General features: G+C 42.5%; 1 protein-coding gene across 1 annotated transcript in view; it reads left to right on the top strand.

Annotated features, from left to right (window-relative positions):
* Positions 1–20,311, top strand: part of mpped2a (metallophosphoesterase domain containing 2a) — a 70,723-nt gene that overhangs the window by 7,375 nt on the left and 43,037 nt on the right. Inside the window, exon 3 of the mRNA XM_085771036.1 lies at positions 14,264–14,445. Within this exon, the coding sequence (XP_085627162.1) occupies positions 14,264–14,445 (182 nt within the window). The remainder of the gene's footprint in view (positions 1–14,263; positions 14,446–20,311) is intronic.

Below are 20,311 nucleotides of genomic sequence, written 5' to 3' on the forward strand. Positions count from 1 at the left end.
GGGGAAGGCCCAACACACAGATGCAGACAGACAAACTGACACAGAGACTCTTAACATGCTTAAAATCCTTTTTTACTGGACTTCAGTAGATGGTTGACCTTGACTAATTTCAAAACAATTTGATTTAACTTTTAAATTCCTAATGATTTTCCATTATCAGTTATTCTGATACACACTCAACTGTATTATTTTTAATGTTGATCCCTAAAACATGGTCCAAGAACTGATGATAAATCAATTTCCCGTTAATCGACTAATTGTTTCAGGACAAATTTTAGTACAAATCCAAGTGCTTCATTTGGCACTTGAGCCATGAAAAAAAGAGAAAATGTCTGCGTGAACCACTGGAGTGAGAAGAGTGATCCATGCATGGAGCTAATCAAGGGCAGCTCCTCGTTAAGATGGTGCAGGGGTTGGCGATGTTTGTGGTTGATCCTGATCACAGATGTGTTTGCATGTCTCACTCGGTGACTTAACTGCATTAAGCCATTAACGCCTTTAGAGTGTTAATTTATTTAATTCCCACCGGATGGGCACAACATGCGAAACCAGCAAGGCCGGGATAGCGGATGAAGCCGACTGTCTTCCTGGCCGATACGTTTGTGTCATTAGAGGTGAATGGTGATTGGAGAGTTTGTGTAAGTGTATGTTCCCTCCTGTTTCTAGTCATTTGTGGAGCTCTTACATCACACTCTGAACTTTCTTTATGACACAGTAAGTGTGTTCATGAGTGTGTGTGTGTGCTTGTCTGCGATGGGTTTAAGATTACTCCAAGAGGAAATCTGTGATTTTCTGACGGTGCCTTGGAGAGAACCACATGCTCCACCAAGTTGTTGCACGTTCGTCGCTTAGTGTTTTTTTCCCCTTAAAAAGCACCTACAGTGGGACTCTGCTGAGTTAAGAGCTGCCAGAGCATTTTGGAAACGCATTTTGTGAATATAAACCTCAGCGTCTTTATCTGTCAATTTTAGTTTCACAGTTGGCCTCTTTTTTTTGCCTCCTACTTTGTTTTTATATTTCACATTTTAAACCGGCCTAAGGTTCAATCCCAAGCTCTGTCAACAGGGTCTTGGAAAAACACTAAATCCATCTTTGTAAAAGTGACACTGCGGGATTAAATGTGATGTTTCCCATAGAGCTGGGAAATCGTTTGAAAAGTGTCGATTCTCATGTTGTTATCGTATCTCAGTCTAGGTTCCGGTGCCAAAATAAGTTGTTACAACTCCTTAACTTAACGGATATAGCAAGGTTTTAAGGTTTTTATTTTGTTTTTTTTTAATAAAATCTTTTCACAAAGTGATTTGCGTAAATAAAGTAGAATACAAAAACCTAAATGAGCTTTAATCTGATAAAATAATAGTTTCACAATCTTCACTATCATGGAAGCGCTAAAAACATTTGCCCTACTGTCATTGCTTTGACAAAACAGAGGTACTTAAATGTAATTATTATTTAACACCAATGTCACATTATCGGTTAGTGTGTCACTCTTATGCAATAACCACAGCGGTACTGTTGTCGATTTGTATTCACAGTGCAAGAAAAAACATTTTTTGACTATTATTAACTGGAACAATGTGGACACCAAGCAGCCAATCAGGCTGGAGCGTTTCCAGTGGTTGTCCTATAATATCTCCTCCTAACAACGCAATAGTCAGCCTGTGATTCTTCACACAGAGTCATTGCCTGTAAACACGCCAGAGAAAACACACAGTGTTAAATGCTCTTTTCCTTTCTCCTTCTCAGGTGCTTATTTATTCACCATTTAAATATAACTCACTTAAGACACCTGGGCTCTAATACATTAATTTTAATGCTGGGAAATGAAAATTCTTTGAACACCCCCCCACACACACACACACACATACACCAACATCACACACACAAATAAAAATTCCACATTTAACAAACTCCTTCTCCTCCAGATGCCTTGTTAATTATTCCCGCCCTCTGAATAATTGAGGAGCTCATAAGTATGAATCATTTAATGACGCCGCCGCCTGCATCCACACACGCTGGTGAGGAAGGAGAAGAAGAACACAGCCTTCACACATTCGTCCTAACATGTCCTGGTTTTTATTAATGAACTCCTTGAGGTTTTTTTTTTTTTTTTTTTTAAATGTCTTATTTCCTTTTTTGTGGTGCAGGGGAGCGGGCTGTAATTGTGGTTAAGGAAGTAGCTTGGAATAATGATTTTTATAAGATCTGTTTCTTCACAGTGAGAAGAACAGGAGCACTTTCACAGCTGACAGTGTTGTATACACACACGTGAATGATTTCTGTGGGTAAATCAACTTTTTTTTTTCATAGTGTAACAGAGAGAGAGAGGATACTTGGCATTTAGCGTCACGGGACGGAGGGACCCAGACGAAGCGCTCAGATGATAATTAAAAAGGGCATTTCCTTCTCTGTGTTGATAATGGTAGCTTTTCTGCTCCTATTTCCGAAGGAGGGATCCCTGCGTATTTTCTTGTATCTCATTGCGCAAAACAAGTTAAACCTTATTTGTGCAAGCCCCTCAGCAGCAGAGGTCACTTTGAAGATGAAAATGCTGGGATAATTGGCAATTTAATTGTGGAAAAACACAAAGTGCGACTCGCAAACAAATGTTTTAAACTCCATGTGTTGCCTGATCTACCGCTGAACACATCAGAAGTGCCAGCTTCTCACCCTCTCCTCGTAGCATTAGTTGCCATTAATAGATCTGATGGAAGCAAAAAAACGACGGAGAGCAGCGCTTACCTGCCTTTTCTAACGGATCATTTGCTTTTTCGCCGTCTGAGCTCTTGAACCAGTTGTTGGGAAACAGACGACACTCTGCTTGTTTTGGAGTAATAGTTGGACGTCTATAAATAACACTTATCTGTCATGGTTTTCAGAAATACAACTATTGAATTTAGAATTTGAGCCCAGACATTTGTTTTTACTTTCTCTATTCAAGTTGCAGGGGCTCCTCTCTGTTACTGTTTTTGCTGTAATTGTTGCAATGCATTTGTATTATTAGTTTGTGGTGCAGCTACGACCTGAAGCTAAACTCCAACCAGGGATCCGCTCATGTTTGTGGTCGCCTGATTTAAATCCAAAGTGTCTCCAGATGACAGATGATGATCCACTTTTAGGAACTAAAACACGGTCAGGGTTTTGTTCTATAACCTGAGTCGGATTTTCTTTCCCGTGTCGAATGTCACTCTGATTTTCCGCACAAGCTCTGTGTGAAGTTTCTCTGCTCCTTCTCCACCTGTATGGGATCGCATGGCTCTGATCGGTCCATTGGCACTTGTTGCAGACTTTGTTATCTCTGCCTGCATGAAGGTGTATGCTTCAGTGTAGTGGGTGAATCTGCCGCAGACAAAAAATGGCGCCAAGGGTGTGTATGAGATGAATTGGGCTATACAGGTTATTGAAGGTGAAATTACTGACATAATTACTCTCAAATGGACGTTAACATCATCTATCATGTGGACTGAAAATGACGTTATGAGAGCTTGAACAATCTCCCCGTTCCCCTTTACCAAACAGCAGACAGCTAATGTCTGACTAAATGATTGAATGAAAATGAAATAGCAACTCAGGCTGATGGTGCAACCATTGATGTGCCACAATAGGATTTTTTGGCAGAGATTGAAAATCAGTGTGGAAATCTGCGATTATTAATCAATGGTGCAAGTAAAAAAAATAAAAAGATTCCAGTTAACATGGCAGCCTCATCCTTACCGCTCACGGCTATATCCCTTGCGTTATTTTCCCGCCAAACAGTTTGTGGAGCGGCAGCAGCAACAGTCTGGCTTCAGCTCCTCTGAGAACAAAGAGCCGGCCCCATCGCGCGACCTTTTGTTTCTGTCGGCCTGTTGCCGCCCGCCGGCCGGCCGACAGGAGTGGAGGGGCTTTTGTAACAGGAGAACCCTTGATTAAGTTCCCTCTCCACCCCTGACCTGCGATGAGGTGGTGGAGTCGGTGGTGGTGGTTGTGGTGGTGGTGGGTTAAGTGACAGTTGACGTTGGGCAGGTCTGCTGTTTTTGAGATTGAAGCCCTTTTGATGTCTTTTGAGATTTTCGGCCTTCGAGTCCCTGGAGCCTGGCATCGCAGGGCACGATCGCCTGATGATGTCACTTCCTCTTTGACATGAAGTAGAAGTGAAGTGGTCTGAGCCTGCAACTCCTCAACGTGACAAGTCCTTTTGTTTGTGCAGCTTAAAGTCTGTTCAGTTTGCTTTTACTGGTATCAGTGTGTGTGTAATAACCTGAATCATTTAATCTCTTTACTTAACTCTTCATGGGAACCTAGAGTCTTGACTTTTCAGTCAGGTAAATTTGTACTGTGAACAGGATCATTTCCTGGTGTTTTCCATTGGTTTGATTGATCCTGGTGAACAAGAATGTATTCCAATAGGTTTCATGATTGAATCTCCATCGAGTTGTGTGATGCAGGTATTTGTGTTTGCTGCAGATTTCCTCATTTACAATTCATCATTTGTCAGAAAAGTAAGTTCCACATTATGTATAAATTATACCTTGAGATATTTAACACACTTAAAAAAATAAAAAAAAACCTTAGTTTAACAAAGGGTTAAATATAAAAGCAGCTGTACAAGAACTTTTCCTAAATTTCACTTTTAAAAAATGTTTAAACATGATGATGAATCTGACGTTGGTTTCTAACCTGCATAATTTGGCTTCTGGTAGTACCAGAAAACCATTAAGGTTCAGTACTTTATACTAATTGTGCGAGAATATCTTCGAAAAGCCTGGTTATTACCAGAATGCCAGGAAACGGGTTGAATACCTTGGTACAAAACTGGCCCATCAAAGGGTCTTAAAGTGATAACCTTCACATGACAAGGTGCAATAAAGTTAATTTACATTTCTTCTGTACTTTGTTATTAGTCAGGTTTCGGGCCACACTGATATGGGATATGTGAAGCTGATACCGGTATTACGCAGTAAAAAATAATCCCTCAAATATGGTTGCAACGCTGCATTGGAGGCTCAACGATAAATAACTTTTTATTATTCAAAATGGCCTCAGTGCAGCACTGCAGTAAACTCTAGAAAAAGGTAAAAAGCCTCTGATGAATGATTACACACTTTTCTGCTTTTCACGAGCCCCCGTCAGTCCTACAGGGTTGTGTGGAGCAAACCTGTAGAAACAGGAGAAGAACTACAAACTGAATGAACACAACACTAACATTAGTTTTCTCTTGTGGATCAACCAATGTAAGGACGCAATTTCTAAATAAAACCCAGGCAGTTTGCAGTTCACCTGTAAAAGTTTAAAGGAACAAAAAACAGATAAACCGATACTGACTGAGAAAGGCTCAAATCAGACAATTAATCTTAGTAATCCTAGTCATGTCTTCTCTACTGTTTTTTTAAAAAAAAATTCTACCTCTCCCAGCGGTGTGCTGGTTGGCGTTTGGCCCCAGGAGCCACTTTGCGCCCATCTCCTCAGTCTTCCTCCCATCAGGCCTGCAGCCAGGCAGACTGTCAGCAGCACAATTAAGGGCTGTGCCATAATGAAAGGGGCATTAGCAGAAGCAATTTATTTCCCAGCGCAGCGCCGGAAGGTTTCTCCGGCGCTGATATACCAGTGCAGGCTTTGTGTGCCATTGTGAGGGGAGTAACGGGGAGGGATGACGCTGACGCACCCTGCCTGAACAAATGGAGTCGCTGTGTGCGTTTGTGTGTGTGTTGGGGGCAGGGGGGGCATTATATTTTCCTTAAAATCAATTCTCATTTGAATGTTTCTATCGGCGTCCTCGTGTTTCACGTCCCCCCCCCCCTCTCTGGTGAATTTCCATCTGCTGCGCATCTACATTTTGTTTGTGCTTTGCCCCCATGTTCCTGTTGGGTTTTCTTGTTTTCTTGTTCTCTTCTCCCACCTTTGCCTCATTCTCCACTCCCTTGTGCAATCGACTTCCCCACCTCTGCCGCCGCCACCGCCACCCACCACCCCCCTCTCCGTTATTCCTGTGTTCATTTTGTTCCTCTGAAGTTTATTGAATTAGCGCAGACAGCTGAAACGCAGAAGATAAGAGAGGCGCTCTCTCTGCTCCTCTCGGAGAAATGGTATTGCACCGTGGATGAGTGAGCGGTGTGTGTGTGTGTGTGTGTGTGTGTGTGTGTGTGAGAGTCTATTGGAGGGGGAGGGGAACTGATGCAGAGGTTATAGACAGGAAACGTGGATCATTGTGTTTTGATGTTTCCTGTGAAAGGGGTGATAAAAAGAGTGTGAGCCTCAGTATTTTGTCTCCAGTTCAGCCGTGATAAGGTTTTGAAATTTGCCACTCTCTTTTACTGTAGTGGACACACAAACCTCAGATTTTCTCTAATGCTCTTTGTTGTGGATTTCAACAAGGAGGCGCTGAAGAACAGAGCTTCGTTTACACTCATTTAATCAGCCGCTGTGATTTTAGGTTTGATCATCAAAGGTGTCACTCGTCTAGGATTGGTCCTCCTCGTCCTGCTCGGCTCAGATTTAAGTCCCGGCAAGATAAACTTCTGTCTGCATAGATTGTCTGCATTACAGTATTTAACTTTGCTGCTAAATACATGCAGAAAGAAAATTCTGTATTTTTTTCCTTTTTACATCATTATTTGTGTAGTTTTCAAAGGATTGATTCACCTGTCATGTCAGAAATAGGAAAACAGAAGAAATTATCAAAAAAACAGAGTCTTCAAATTTGTGAAACTGGATCTACAAAAGGGTTAAACCTCTTTGCGTGACTGATTTACCGATCATTGTTGATAAGTTTTCTATATGTTGATAAAATTGTTCCAAGCAATTTAAACATATTTATTGTGGTAACATCCTGCAGGACCCGAAGATTTTCCGATTGTAATTGAGATTTTGATCCTGTTTCATACAAATTCAGGGAGTGAGGTGTCACAGTAAATCACGATTTAGATTTTTCATGCCGTTGATTTGAGCTTCGCTTGTGAACCAGTGAGTCTCCTCCACCCAGTTTGTCACGTATGAGCAGGTCAGCTTTAGTTGATTAGAGGTCTATTTCCACATTTCCCCTTTGACCCCTGTGGGGTGGAGGCATGGTTGGGGTTAGGTGGCTGTGTCCCAACTGGTGGCCTCATTGATGAAAAATCATTAGCAGGGCAATTCCATTAACAAGAAGGAACAGGAGGAGGAGGAGGAGGAGGAGGAGGAGGAGGAGAAGGAGGCTAATCCGTCAGCAGCAGGTGGCGGCAGGTACGAATTGGATGGAAGCAGAGAGAGAACTGTGATTGATTGACATGCATTTCTGTCTGAGACAAGTGGGCAGCTCAGAGGTCGTTGACCCTATTAACCCTGCCAGGACTGGGGCGGGACATCAGCGTATTCAACCCAGCCTTAATATACTACGTTACTCTCAGTGAGACTGTCTCCACGCTGCAGCAAACAATATTTAAGCCTGTAGAAGTCATGTGGAGTTTGGTGTGGAACATCCTGCCTGTTCTGCACAGAGTCAAAACCTCAGTCCCATCCAGTGCCCACAGGATGAGCTGGAGCGCCAGACCCAAGCCATCTCTCATCAGCCACCATCACCGCTGTGAATGACTGCAAATCCCTGCAGCCAGGTTCAGCATCTCTTAGAGGAGAGGAGCCTGTTGAAGCAGTAAATGAGTGTCCAACTCAACTGTCCATGGTTTAGGAACCGCCTCTGCCGTCATGTTCAGGGTTAAACATGCTGTCTTTGATGGGTCACATGCTTCTAGTCATGAGGTGTGGTCGTTCTCAGGCTACATCCACACAACAACGTTTTCTTCTTTTCCTACGTTTCATCTCTTGTTCACACAATTCGTGTTTTCCAGCACCGGAAACCGAGTATCCCTATCCCAATTTGGTTTGAGAACTTTGGGACTGTGTCTGAACTGGTGAAAAACATTGGAAAGGTTTATCTGTTGAGGTTGCTTAAGGAAGTTTTTATTTCCAGTGAGAAAGACCCCCCCCCCCCCCGCTCTCTTTGGGATTCCCAGCCTCACCTGCCTTAATCCCCTTTTTTAATAAAAATGGATTTCACAGTTAAAATCATTGAGACTTTACAGTTCAGCAGCGATTCTTATGGTCATGTCTATTTTCACATTAGAGGCAAACATTAAATCATCACTTGTAGCAATGTAACTAATACCGGAAAGAGTGATGAAGAGCTCTTTAGCCCGACAGGTTTTTGGCCAGGTAGTGAACAAACCACTGTGTGTTTGTGGATTGGAGCCATTTTCAGTAATGGGAGAGAGAGAGAGAAAACACACACTCACAAAAAAAACCCAACTTGCAATCAATCACAGTGATTATATGACGTCCTTAAAGAGCAACAAGGAGTCAGAGAGCGACGGAGACGGCGACCTCCTTATCTGCAGTGAGTTAAGCGTCACGTTTGAAGAAGCAAGCTCAGGCTGAACTTTGACCCCATTTGCTTGTGTGTTTTTCCAAAAGGCCACGGAGCCAAGTGTGCTCAGTCAAACGAAATATCCTCCTACAGACATCAGAGAGCTCTCCACCTTTCCTCCTCCTGCTTCTCCCACGCTGATTTTCACTCCTCCTTCATATCACATGTATGGGTTCAATCCTGGAGCCGAATCAAGTTTGTCGGCCTTATTTTTCGCTTTTAATAAACATTCAATTTTATTTTTTTTAAAAAACCTCTCATTTGAATGCAGCCTGTGTCTGAATAGAAATCATTTTATTATTTGCATATAACTGAGTTAATTTCCTGAAACATGTTACCTTGGCTTATTTTTTCTGTTAATAATAGTAATAATAATAATAATTGTGTTAATTCACGTGAACACATGTAATTATTACATAGTGTAATTCAGTTGTCCTCACTGTGGGATACCTGTTGCTGCTACAATAAAACACAAGCTGTGGACTGACTGATCTCAGCTGGGACATCATCACTGGATTTAATGCTATTGCTTCAGGATCTAATGTTAATGATCACAGGATGTAATGATACTGGACTGTTTCATGTTCATTTCCCCTGAATTTCTTTTTTTTTTTCCAGTAACATTCAAATCTGCTACCTTATGGTGATGTAAATAAATGACGACTTCAGACACTGAGACAGCAGAAAGGCTCGACATTCTCAGAGAAAACAAGAACAAACTGGCTTGATTTTTTTTTTCTTCATTTTGCTGCCAAACGTGAAACATCCTCTGTTGTCTGTAATTAAGAACAGAGGATGGTGTGTGTGGCTGGTGCAAGCCCAAGAAATACTCCACTTCATAATCAAAGTGAAAATGAATGCGCAGTTGCAGAAGTGCAACGATGTATAATTTTGTTTTCTGAGACGGGCGGGCGCACATGAAGGCGACTTAACCATCACGGTTTTGAGCAAAAAAAAAAAAATTCTTAAAGCTAATTTCTTGCCGTGAACGCAGCAGCCGGAGGTGAGGTGGAAGTCGACGCTGTGAGGTTTTCTCCGCCGAATGATCACAGACGTTTCTTCATCGAGCAGATATTTCTGCAGCCACAGACCTCGGTTTTGTGTCAGCTCCAATGTCATGGCGGATTTGAGAGTGTGCTGCTGCCCTCCTCGAGCGCATTAGCATTTCTCCCCACCCCGCCCCCCCCCCTCTCCCCCCCTTCTTCACTCTTTCTCCTCCGCAGTCTTCCCTCTGATGTCACGCCGGAGCTCAGACATGTTAACACGAACCTTCATGCTAACACAGTTCAGTCTGTCACTGGAGAATATTCTTTTACCTGCAGCCGGAGCGCAGGAAGTCTTTTTCATTTTCACTGTCTCCGTTTACAATAGATCAGAGGCCTGTGCTGCACTGCTGAACTCCTGAACTCCTGTATACATTACTAATGAACCTCTGAATTCTTATACAGTCATATGTTAACAGGAAAGACAGGGGCCCTCTCTCTTTGTGTGTGTGTGTGTGTGTGTGTGAGAGAGAGGGAGTGAGACACCAATGCAGCACTATCATGAAGGTTTCTTGGCCCAGGCCTGCTCTAATTGATAGGGGCTGCTGGTATTTACTTACATTCTCTTGGTGGATTAAATCTCAAAGGAGTGGATATGGAGGCTGCTTTTCTCTTGGCTTTGTTTTAATATTCATGCTTGTGTGCATGCATACATATGTATATATGTGTGTGTGCGAGTGTGCGTTCTCGTGCGCGTTGTCATCCCATGTGGTTCTGCATTCGTCCTTCCTCCATGACGAGAACTGTCGAGTCCTGTAAAGCTTCATGACGTCCAGGCACCACAGAGCACCAGATCTAATCAGCAGCTACACTGCAATGTATGTGCTGCTCTGCTGGCTCAAGTTAATGTGTGTGTGTGTGTGTGAGGGGGGGGTACACAGAGACTTATTTACTGCACACAGTCAATAGTAAATGTTATTATCTCTGTGGCTAGTTTTTCATTTTGTCCATTGTGTTTGATATGGAGGCCAGGCCCGCTGTGGGGCAGCTGATGAGGAGCTCAGATCTGCTCCGGCGTCTCCCAGCTGAAGCTGTGTGGACGAGCTTGGAAGGAGGGACACGGCTAACAACCGGCAAACACTGATGACAGACTGAAAGCAGACGACCAATGGAGAATGAGAGCCACAGACACAAAGCTACAAGCTACAGACCAGAGACACATTAGAAATCCATCCTGTCTATAGCCCTATAGCCATGGTGTTGGACTGTAAATGAGAAAAATAGTCCAAAATACAGTAAACCTAACTTTTCTAATTAGATGCATCCTTAGAAAGCATTAATTTTGAGCGCCATTAAAGTTTTACAGGTCTACGGTGCATATTTTGTGCTTGCTCAGGCAAACAGACTGAAAACAGCCCTAGATAGCTAGACAAAGCAGAGGACTGAGGTGCTGAGGGTGTTGTATTTGTTGATCTGAATAAGCGTCTTCAATTCAGGATTCAATTAATATTTCACTGGATCTATAATTTATGGGCATTTTTACCTTTTTATCATAAGACAGTAGAAGGAGACTGGGCAGCAGAGGGCTCCCAGAACATCACTGGTCAGACTGGATGCATCATTCATGTCCCCCCAAAAATAAAAATTTAAAAATAATTTTACAGTCCAGATCCCAGAGTTCTGCAGTTTATTATTATATAGGACCAAGGGAAACTAGAAAATATGCAAATTTAAGAGGCAACCAATGAGCCCACAGAGTCTCCTCATTCAATTTGATGAGGGGGCTACATTTGATCAAACAGTGCTGTTGTCTGTGTGAGCGCAGCCTAAGCCAAGTATGTCAGTCTTTTTTTTTTCTTTTTTTTTTGAGCAGCCTCTTCTCGCTCGCAGCTTCAGATTCATCCAGTCTTGCAGAGGCAGAAACAACAGACCCCCGGGGAGCTGGAGATACAGCATGTGTGCAGCTGCTTTACAGGCTGCAGACAGTGGCTACTGAACACAGATGGCGACTACAAATGTTGGTTAGACTTCAGTGGCAACAGACGAGAGTTGTGCAACATGTACAGCGGGACAGCGTTAATTTATCAGCAATATGTTGCTGTTTCTACTGACACACGCTCTCAGCCCTCTGATATCTGCTTGTATCAGTCCTCTGTGGTGGGAATTGTAAAGTCAAAGAGAGTGGCAAAATTGCATTTACCCGACGTTTGCCGTGTGATTAAAAGACAGGGTTTGTGGAAAAATAGATAATTCAGTTGATCCATAAGAAGATACATTCGTGATTTTAATACAAAAGCCAAGGCTTTATTACGTCCTACTTCGAGCTCTGGTAACAACAGGGCAGTGTCAACCAATCAGAGGAGAGAAGGACCCCTGACCCTCTCTTCTATGGCTGACTGTTTTTTGAGTGAGTACTGTACTTGGCCATTAAAAAAAAAAAAAAAAATCCTGAAAGGTTTGCACACCCGCTATTGGTGACTGCTTTTTTGTGACATCACAAAGTCCCGGCAGCTTGTTTTTAAGACTCAGTTTCTGAATACAGGCTGTGTGTGCGTCTCTCTCTGGAGTGAGGCTTTGATACTTTCACAGTAATAATATAGAACCTTGACCTGCTTTATAAACGCACTATGCATGGACCTCTACCTTTATACTGTACGAGACCTTTAACACACCTTGCAGATGGAGGCAAATTAAAGGTGAAAGCAGAATAAATGAGAGGAGAAATACAACATATCCTGGGTTTTATGAAAATGAATGTGGCATGACCTTCACAGTCTCTAGCTTTCAACTGAGCTCAACACCTGTGGAAAATTTTGAACTGCGACGGCACTCTTCTCCACCACCATCATTAAAACATCAAGGAAGAAGGGAGTTCATACCTTCAGTGTAGTTCAGAGAGCTGGAGACTTGAGGCACTCTTGGAGTTGTTGTGTGGTGGATCAAGATTTTGTGGCATTTTTTTTTCCTTTAAATTTGTCGCCCAGTACTGTACCATAATTGAAGATTTTATCATAATTGACCACCTCCACTGCAGACTTCTGATCATAGACAGTGACAAGAGACGCTGGGTGGACTTGAGCCTGCACACCGTGGCTACAGGAGTCGGCTCCATCACCATCTTCACCGTCAACCTGACCTTGTAGACGACTGTTCATCTCAGAGACAGAACGACGACAGAACCCCGGTGGTCTTTGTGTGGAGACTTTCCCAAGTTTAATATTCTGGTCAACATGACACAAATGGGGAAAACAGGAAAATTGCTTCCCAAATGAAACCTCTCAAATTCAATGTTGCCTCTCTCTCCCAGTAAGATTTTCTTTTGTGCCAAGGTGCCTATTTTCTCCATCTCCGTTAATAGCGTCTTCGTCAGTCTGAAACCTTTTGATTTCATCTGCTTCTGTGGCTGTTTTTGTGCCATGTTTGTGCACACGTGCGAGTTAACTCTGTATGTGTGTGTGTGTGCGCTTGTCAGGTTGGAGATTGCGGCGTTGATTATGTGTCTGATGTTGTCGACAGAGTGACATCCCTTCTAATGAAATAATGGTCTAGTGGCAGAGTGCTGGAGGATTGCACATTGTAGACTTCAATTATAGACAAGATGATTTTTTCCCCCTCTTGCCTTTCAGTCCCCAAAAAAAAAAGTACAGGTTTTCTTCTTTTTTTACGCACTCGTATTGAACAAAAACACTGAATAAAAGGCTTTTTCCAGCCAGACTTGGGTCTAAGTGTTTTTTCTTTAGATAATGGATAGAGAGGGCAAGACGTGCCTTAATTCACCGTCTCTTTAGCCAATCTGATGCCACAAAACAGCCATTTCCCTCCTTGTGTGCACAAATCAACCCGTGTGCTGGTTGTTTTCCAGACCAGAATACAGATTTTTCACTGTTGTGATGTCCACTCTTTTCTTTGAGACGCATTTTGCTCTGCTGCATGCATTATTCCGTGCACTGTGTTATTTATTTTGAACAACAAATTATCTTTTTAAGATTCCTGTTTTCGCCTGTGCCCCTTCTGCTATCTGGTATGAAATTTGCATATAATTCCTAAAAAATAATACTATGCCTCCATGTGCTCTTATCGAGCACATCCCTTTTAGGATATAACAAAGAGGAAAAAGGGCATATTCTTTGAATTGTAGCTCTTTTTGTTATTTAACAAAAGGCAATGTTCACAATTTTTCATGAAGAGAGAACAATTTCACACCTTGCAAGAGATTGGTTGAGTTTGGTCTTTTTGTTGGTGACAATATGGAATCAAATACACTTGACTGATGGCTGATGGTATTTCATGGGTCGGAAATCACTGTTTAAACAGATTGCATGAATTTTAATTTGATTTTAATGCCAGGGCAAAAAACTAGACAGGAAACTGGACTGTGTTGACGCCGTAGTGCAGAGTGACATGCAGCAAGTGGTCAGAGCATCCCGGAGTCCAACAGGTGACTTAAGCTTGGCCATACACTGTACACCAGAATAGGGATCAAACAAGGGTTATGTTTCAGTGTGAAAGCAGTTGTTCATACTTCACCGAGACACATACTCACAATCTGAATTGTTCAAATCGTCAACTTTCAATGTATTACATCTCTGGGTGATCTAATGTCCAAACCACATCCCACTTGGGCTCAGTTAGAGCTGCTGGTTTGAATCCCGTTCAGCTCAACCATACCGTTCCCCTGCTTGTCTCTGAATATCCTGTCTGTCTCTACTGGCTGTAGTTGTATAAGCAACAAAATATCTGGGAAAAATTTATAAAACTTCCAATAACTCTTGTGTAACGTAAGGGAGAATAATGAATGACATGTAAACGACATCCAACCAGCCAGCCAGCCAATCAGCTCACAGTCCAGACTGGTATCACGCTGCCTAACTCTGAACATTTCTCTCTCTCTCTGTCTTTTCAGGGTGGACCCCATTCCGTATGACACTCCCAAACCGACGGGACACACCAGGTTCGTGTGTGTTTCCGACACACACTCGCGCACAGACGGCATCCAGATGCCCTACGGCGACGTGCTCCTGCACATGGGCGACTTCACCGAGCTGGGCCTGCCCTCCGAGGTTAAGAAGTTCAACGACTGGCTAGGTACTAAGCTGCTTAACACACGCTGCCGCTGAGCGCACGCATCGCTTTCACACTCACACGCCACAAACATTTGGTGGTGTGCTATGGTCAGGGGCCAAGGGGGACAAGAGACACCAGACATGTTGCGTGCATAACCCAGTAACTGGACCGCACAATGAAGCTGCCCTCCCTCCCCTCTTTCCCCCCGTTGACCCCAACTGCTGTGCTAAAGTGTCCAGTTTAACCCCTTCTGACCTAACACCCTGGTTGAGTTAACCTTTGACCTCTCCTTCTGGCCTCATGCTGTGCGATTGGGGAGGGGCTCTAGGGTGTGTGTGTGTGTGTGTGTGTGTGTGTGTGTGTGTGTGTGTGTGTGTGTGTGTGTGGCTTCAGTCCCAGCAGACAGTGTTTCATGTGTGGACCCTTCAGGCGAGAGCTCATGGCAACTCTGAAGTATTTCTGTCCTGCCAGTGTTGTCATGTTGCACACACAGACACACACACAATCTGACACTCAAATGTGCCACCAACTCTGACCTCTTCTTTTTTTTTAAACACATTTCACTTTCCCCAATTATGTTTTGGTTGTTAGTTTCAACAGAGTTGTCATTCCTCAGCAAGTGAAACAAAAGAGTTTAATGAAAAATGGATTATTAAAAGAAAACAAAGCATTGCATTGTCGACACCAAGAAGCAAGCAGTTGCAAGCATACTACCTGGTGTAAATTAAAACAAGGTAAAAACACACAGGAAATTTGTGCAAACTGATGCTAGCCGATTGTGCTTAAAGGAGAATTCCGGCCGTTTTGGATCCCTAAATCGTTCAGAAACAAACACTTATTCCTTGTTGTGATGATTTCTTTACAAGAATAAACGGTCGAGCAGTGCAGTGGTAATGTCCAAAATATCTCTGACAGGTTATTTTTGTAAAGAAATCATCACAACAAGGAAAAAGTGTTTGTTTCTGTGGCGGGGAGAAGGCGCTCTGCGATCGGATAGTAATGTCTTTCCAGGATGTTTCAGAGTTCGGCTGTCTGAGGTGAGTGATTACATGCAAAAACACAAAGTTTATACTGTTTATACCGGTTTATACTGTACAGTTTATGAGTTCAGTGGTGTGTCATAAGGATTCCAGTCATGTACCATAGATATTTGATTGTTTTTTGAGTGTTTGTTGTGGTTGAAAATATTGCCCCCATCGTTTAGCGTTGTCGCTATCGTTAGCGCCGTCTAGCCATGGTGTAACTCCGGTTTGCCTGCATCAATTTTAGTCTCGTTTTTTGTTCCCCCCAACACTGGGTGACCATCAGGACAATGATTTAGGGGTCAAAAATGGCCAGAATTCTCCTTTAATATCTCTCACTGGCTGCAAATAAGCATAGGCTGCAGAGCTCTGCAGCGGCCGACAGGAAGGTTCACCATGCCTTTTCATGCGTGCACTAAAAAGAGTAGATGAAAAGTAGAAACGAGGGTGTGAAAGAGGAAGGCACCACAAGAAAATGGGAAGTGGTTTGATGTTGACAAAGCAGAGGGAATAGAAGATCTGAGGTCTGAACCTTTAAAAAAAATCCTGGTTCAGTTCCCAACCCGTGACACACTTTCTCTGCCGGGAGGAATACATTAATTCTTGGTGAAAATGTAATTCCCAATTAACCACGATGAAAAACCAAGTTCCCTTTCTCAGATTAAATGGTAAATCACAACAGCAGAGTGTCAAACAGAAAACTGCTGGGATGTGTTAGACCTTAAAAAAAAAAAAAGTAAACCCACTCAGCTTAAGGCGGCACTCCTCTCAAAATCTGTTTTGAGTATCAAACACTCGCCTGCTGTGAAGTTGAAAGGTGGCTGTCAAAGTTTTCCCCTCTCTAAAGACGACACCAGCTACAGTCAGTCTGGATTCACAGCAGTTACAGTGGCTTCCAACGCTGACCCAGTTTTCACAGCCAAAAAAATATATAAAGTAACATTTTTAAAAAATGATCCAAGTGGCTATGGAAACTTTTCAAACTATTTCTGCAACATAATCCACTGGTTTTAAGGTGATCGATGACGAGAAACTTTAACTCTCATCAACCAATCAAGTGTTTTACTTTTTTTTTAATGAATTTAGTGATACGGTAAGATACCAAAGTCGTATCACTCTGGTGGAAGCACTAATTGTCTGTTGCCTTGTACAGCAAAGACTGGTTCGCCATCCATCATATCTTAAATAATCAAATCCTGAGATGTCGTCATTTTTCCACATGGTTTTCCAACTGGAGTTAGTCAAGTCAATAAGATTTTGTCACTGAAAAGATTTCAGTTCTTATTGTATCTTCTTTTTTGGGAGACAGAAGGCTCTCTGCAGGCCGAGAAAATGCAGCTTATTTATGTTGTGGTTCGTGCAGTGCAGTTTTGAGCTTTGCATGCTTAATTGAGTCTGTCCAAGAAAGCACAAGTGCGTGTTAAAGGTTTGATATTCTCTCCAAGGCTGTTTTTTGTCCTCTCAGAAGAAGGCGCAGGGAGTCGCTGAGTGAGTCAGAGAAACAACAGCATGATGGAAGTCATCAGGAAAAATGGCATTTTAAAGATATACTGTAGTAGTTAAATGATTTGACATTTTTCTGCATGACGGTTGCATGTACCGACTCCTCAAACTTCAACACGCTGGGATGCAACTGTGGCGTCTCAGGAGAAACAAAACTATTTTTTCAGCTTCATTAGATTCATCTCCCTGTGGAAGTTGTGAAGCTGCATATCATCGATTCATTCACATCTGATCGTTTTACTGATCGTTCCTCTGGTCCGATTTGAATAATGCATTGATTTCTGGTTGGTAATGGTCACTCGACCTTTATGTAAAGAAGAGCATTTTACAATATTGTGGAAATTAAAGGTCACGTCCTCAGTAGTATATTTTCATTTTTAAAGCATAAAATTGATCTGTGTCCAGACGTGCATGGCAGCTCTACATTGGGAATAATCTCCTCTCCTGAAAACGCAAAAAGCAGTTCCATGCATGCAGGATGTTAAGCAGGACAATGTTTTTTTTTTACATTTTTACAGCATGCAGAAACTGTTATTGCAAAACAATTGAATCAGTCTGAATCTAAAGTGGTTTTGACAGGTGGAAAAGGGTGGGGAAAATTTCGAGTTATGCGTTTGTGCTCCTCCGCTGCCCCTCCTCCCTCCTCGGCCTCCTCTGTCTGCTCCTCTCAGACTCTGGAGGAGGCAGCACTTTGTCCGGGCCATTGACTGCTGTTTGGTCTCCTGGAGGATATCATTGGAGATCGATGCCGAGGAACGAGCTTTCCCTGACCCAGCCTGTCTGATGGTAGAGCACCGACTCTGATCTCCTGCTTTAAGATGCTCCCAGAGGCACGCGTGTGTTCACTTGTATGGGTTTTTCTTTTCTTTTCTCTTTTTTTTTTTTTCACCAGTTTGTTGTAAGAGTAGATGATTTGAAACAGACGTCCAACCATCCAGAAACCTCCAAATACCCCTTATCCGTACACACAGCACAAACATTTTGGATTTGATTTTTTTTTTTTTTTTAATAAAACAGAAAGAAATATTTGCAGATCGTTTTTTATGACACCTAAAAATTTTGTTCAGGTTCCTCCCATTTCTCTCGATCATCTGTTTTTGCACATTGATTGGAGTCCACTCCAGGTTAACTGGATATGGTTTGCAAACACCTGTTTATGTAAGGACTCATTGCAGACCAAAGCAAAAACCAGGACATGAGGAGGAAGTGGCTCGAAGGCCAGAGACACACTGTTCTGCTGCATTGAAGGTTGCAGCAGAACAGTGTGTCATTTGTGCACAGAAGAAGTTAGGAAAAAAATGCAGGACTTAACCTTGAGTCGGTAAACCTGAAAACCTCGCTTGTTCAACCACAGAGATTCTGTGTGTTAATGGGACAAACATCCAGATGGACAACCATCACTGTGACTTCATGGCTTAGTGGCCTCTTCTCAGTGAAAGACACACGAGAGACAAAAAAACAGCACCCAAAGGACTCGAGGCTGTCTGTTCTGATGAAACCAAGATAGAAAGTTTTAGAGAGTAAAGTCTTTGTCTTTGTCTTCTGTTTTTCCGGTGCATATTTCACATTAACCTCCTTCTTCTCTAAAACTAATGCATACTGTCTGTCTGCGTCTGCACTAATTAGAAAACGTGTTGATTCTCTTCCATCATATTTTGTCATGATTTGACATGAGTAGATTGGGGGGGGGGGGGTGGGCACCTTAATTTTGTATGATATCCACCTCTTTTAATTTTCAGGATGTCATGTAGAGTATGATTTTTCTATTAAACCCCTGGTTGGAACCAGTATATTTTTAGTTGTGCGCTGTGAAAAGTCTTTCTCTAATTGTAATATTTTGATTATGCAGGCGAATCTATGACAAATCTACGGCTGCGTTCGTCAGTATGACAAAACATTTCTGCAAACACGCAATTCTTCTTTTTTCAGAGCTTGGGTTTTGATTCTCCTGCTCTCTTTCATATCCCTGTTTGTGGGTGAAGAATACAAAATAAATCTAGGTGTATCACCGCGCCATGGCTCGGTAGGATGTATCATGGTGGCAATAAAAAGCAGTAAAAATTCCCAGTGGAGTAATGGAAATGGAGTTTGTTTGATGGTAATTATGTTTTCGCCACCTTTTCCCAGCCTGATGGTGGAGACGATGATTTGCCATGGTGTGTGTGTGTGTGAGTAAATGGATGCGTGATCCAGTTAGAGTGCTGAGGGACTGAGACACGGCACTCTCATATAAGGTTAGCCCCGAATTTATGATCCTGAGACGCGACAAGAGCTAATTTAGAGCAGCAGGAATGAAACTTATAGACCAGGCAACCATGATTCTTTCATTTTCAGCATTAGAGAACACACACTTTCATTCTCTCTCACATTCTCACACACACACACAGCTGAAATGGATGTCTCTGCTTTGAGCCAGTGTATTTTGACCCATGTATTCACTTTTTATTCGTTTTATTTCCAATTGTGAATTTGACTTTTGTCCTCTGCAGTTAAACATTTCCTTTCACTCTCACAAGCTGAAAGCGTACATATTTTGAAAAAAATTATTTGTAAAGTCTCATTGGATTCTTTATTGGACTTTTTTTTCTTCAATTTTTCACCATGGTGCATGCTCGTATTACTACCTTATGCTATTACCGGCCGCAGCAACATGGAGCGGAGCAACAATTGGACAAAGGCACCTCGTGAACAAAGGGTGTTCGGCTAATGTTGGTGAGCTGAATACCATCCTGTCAGTCACACTCTGTGTTGTAGGTGGATGTAGGCGTCGCAATTGTAAACCGATGCAATAATCCTGCCGTGTATGTGTGAGGATTTCATACCATTCAGCGCTTTGTGCAATTTCTGTCAATAAATATATTTTCATATTTTACAGGGAATCCTGTTAAAGGGATAGTTCACCCAAAATTCAAATTGCACTCATTATCTACTCACCCTCATGTCGACTAAGGGCTAGGAGAAGTTTCAGAGTTATCCGTGGCTTCTCTGAGTTACAGGGGGTCTCGGCGTAGCAGTGCATGTCCATATAACGGTTGTAAATGGATACCAACTGTCTTCGTAACAAAAAGACACACCAAAAAACATCCAAATACCTCCATGCTGCTCGTATGTAATGTCCGTCTTGTATTGAAGCCCCGAAATGCGAAACTGTCCCGAAAAAGATTAAATAAGTCTATATTTCAAGCTTGTTTTGTAGCGGAAGCTTCTCGAAGCTCCTCTTCCCGGTTCGTCAAATTTGGACTAACTGGGAAGAGGACAGACCCTGGTTCGTCCAAAAAACACATGGCTCGTTGCAATATTGTAATGTTCTGACGCCACGTGTAACATCAGCCAAACAATATGACCATATGTTAACAAAGGTG

This window comes from Trachurus japonicus, chromosome 3 (genome assembly GCF_045865225.1).
Source record: "Trachurus japonicus isolate A0001 chromosome 3, Traja_1.0".
Classification (NCBI taxonomy): Eukaryota; Metazoa; Chordata; class Actinopteri; order Carangiformes; family Carangidae; genus Trachurus; species Trachurus japonicus.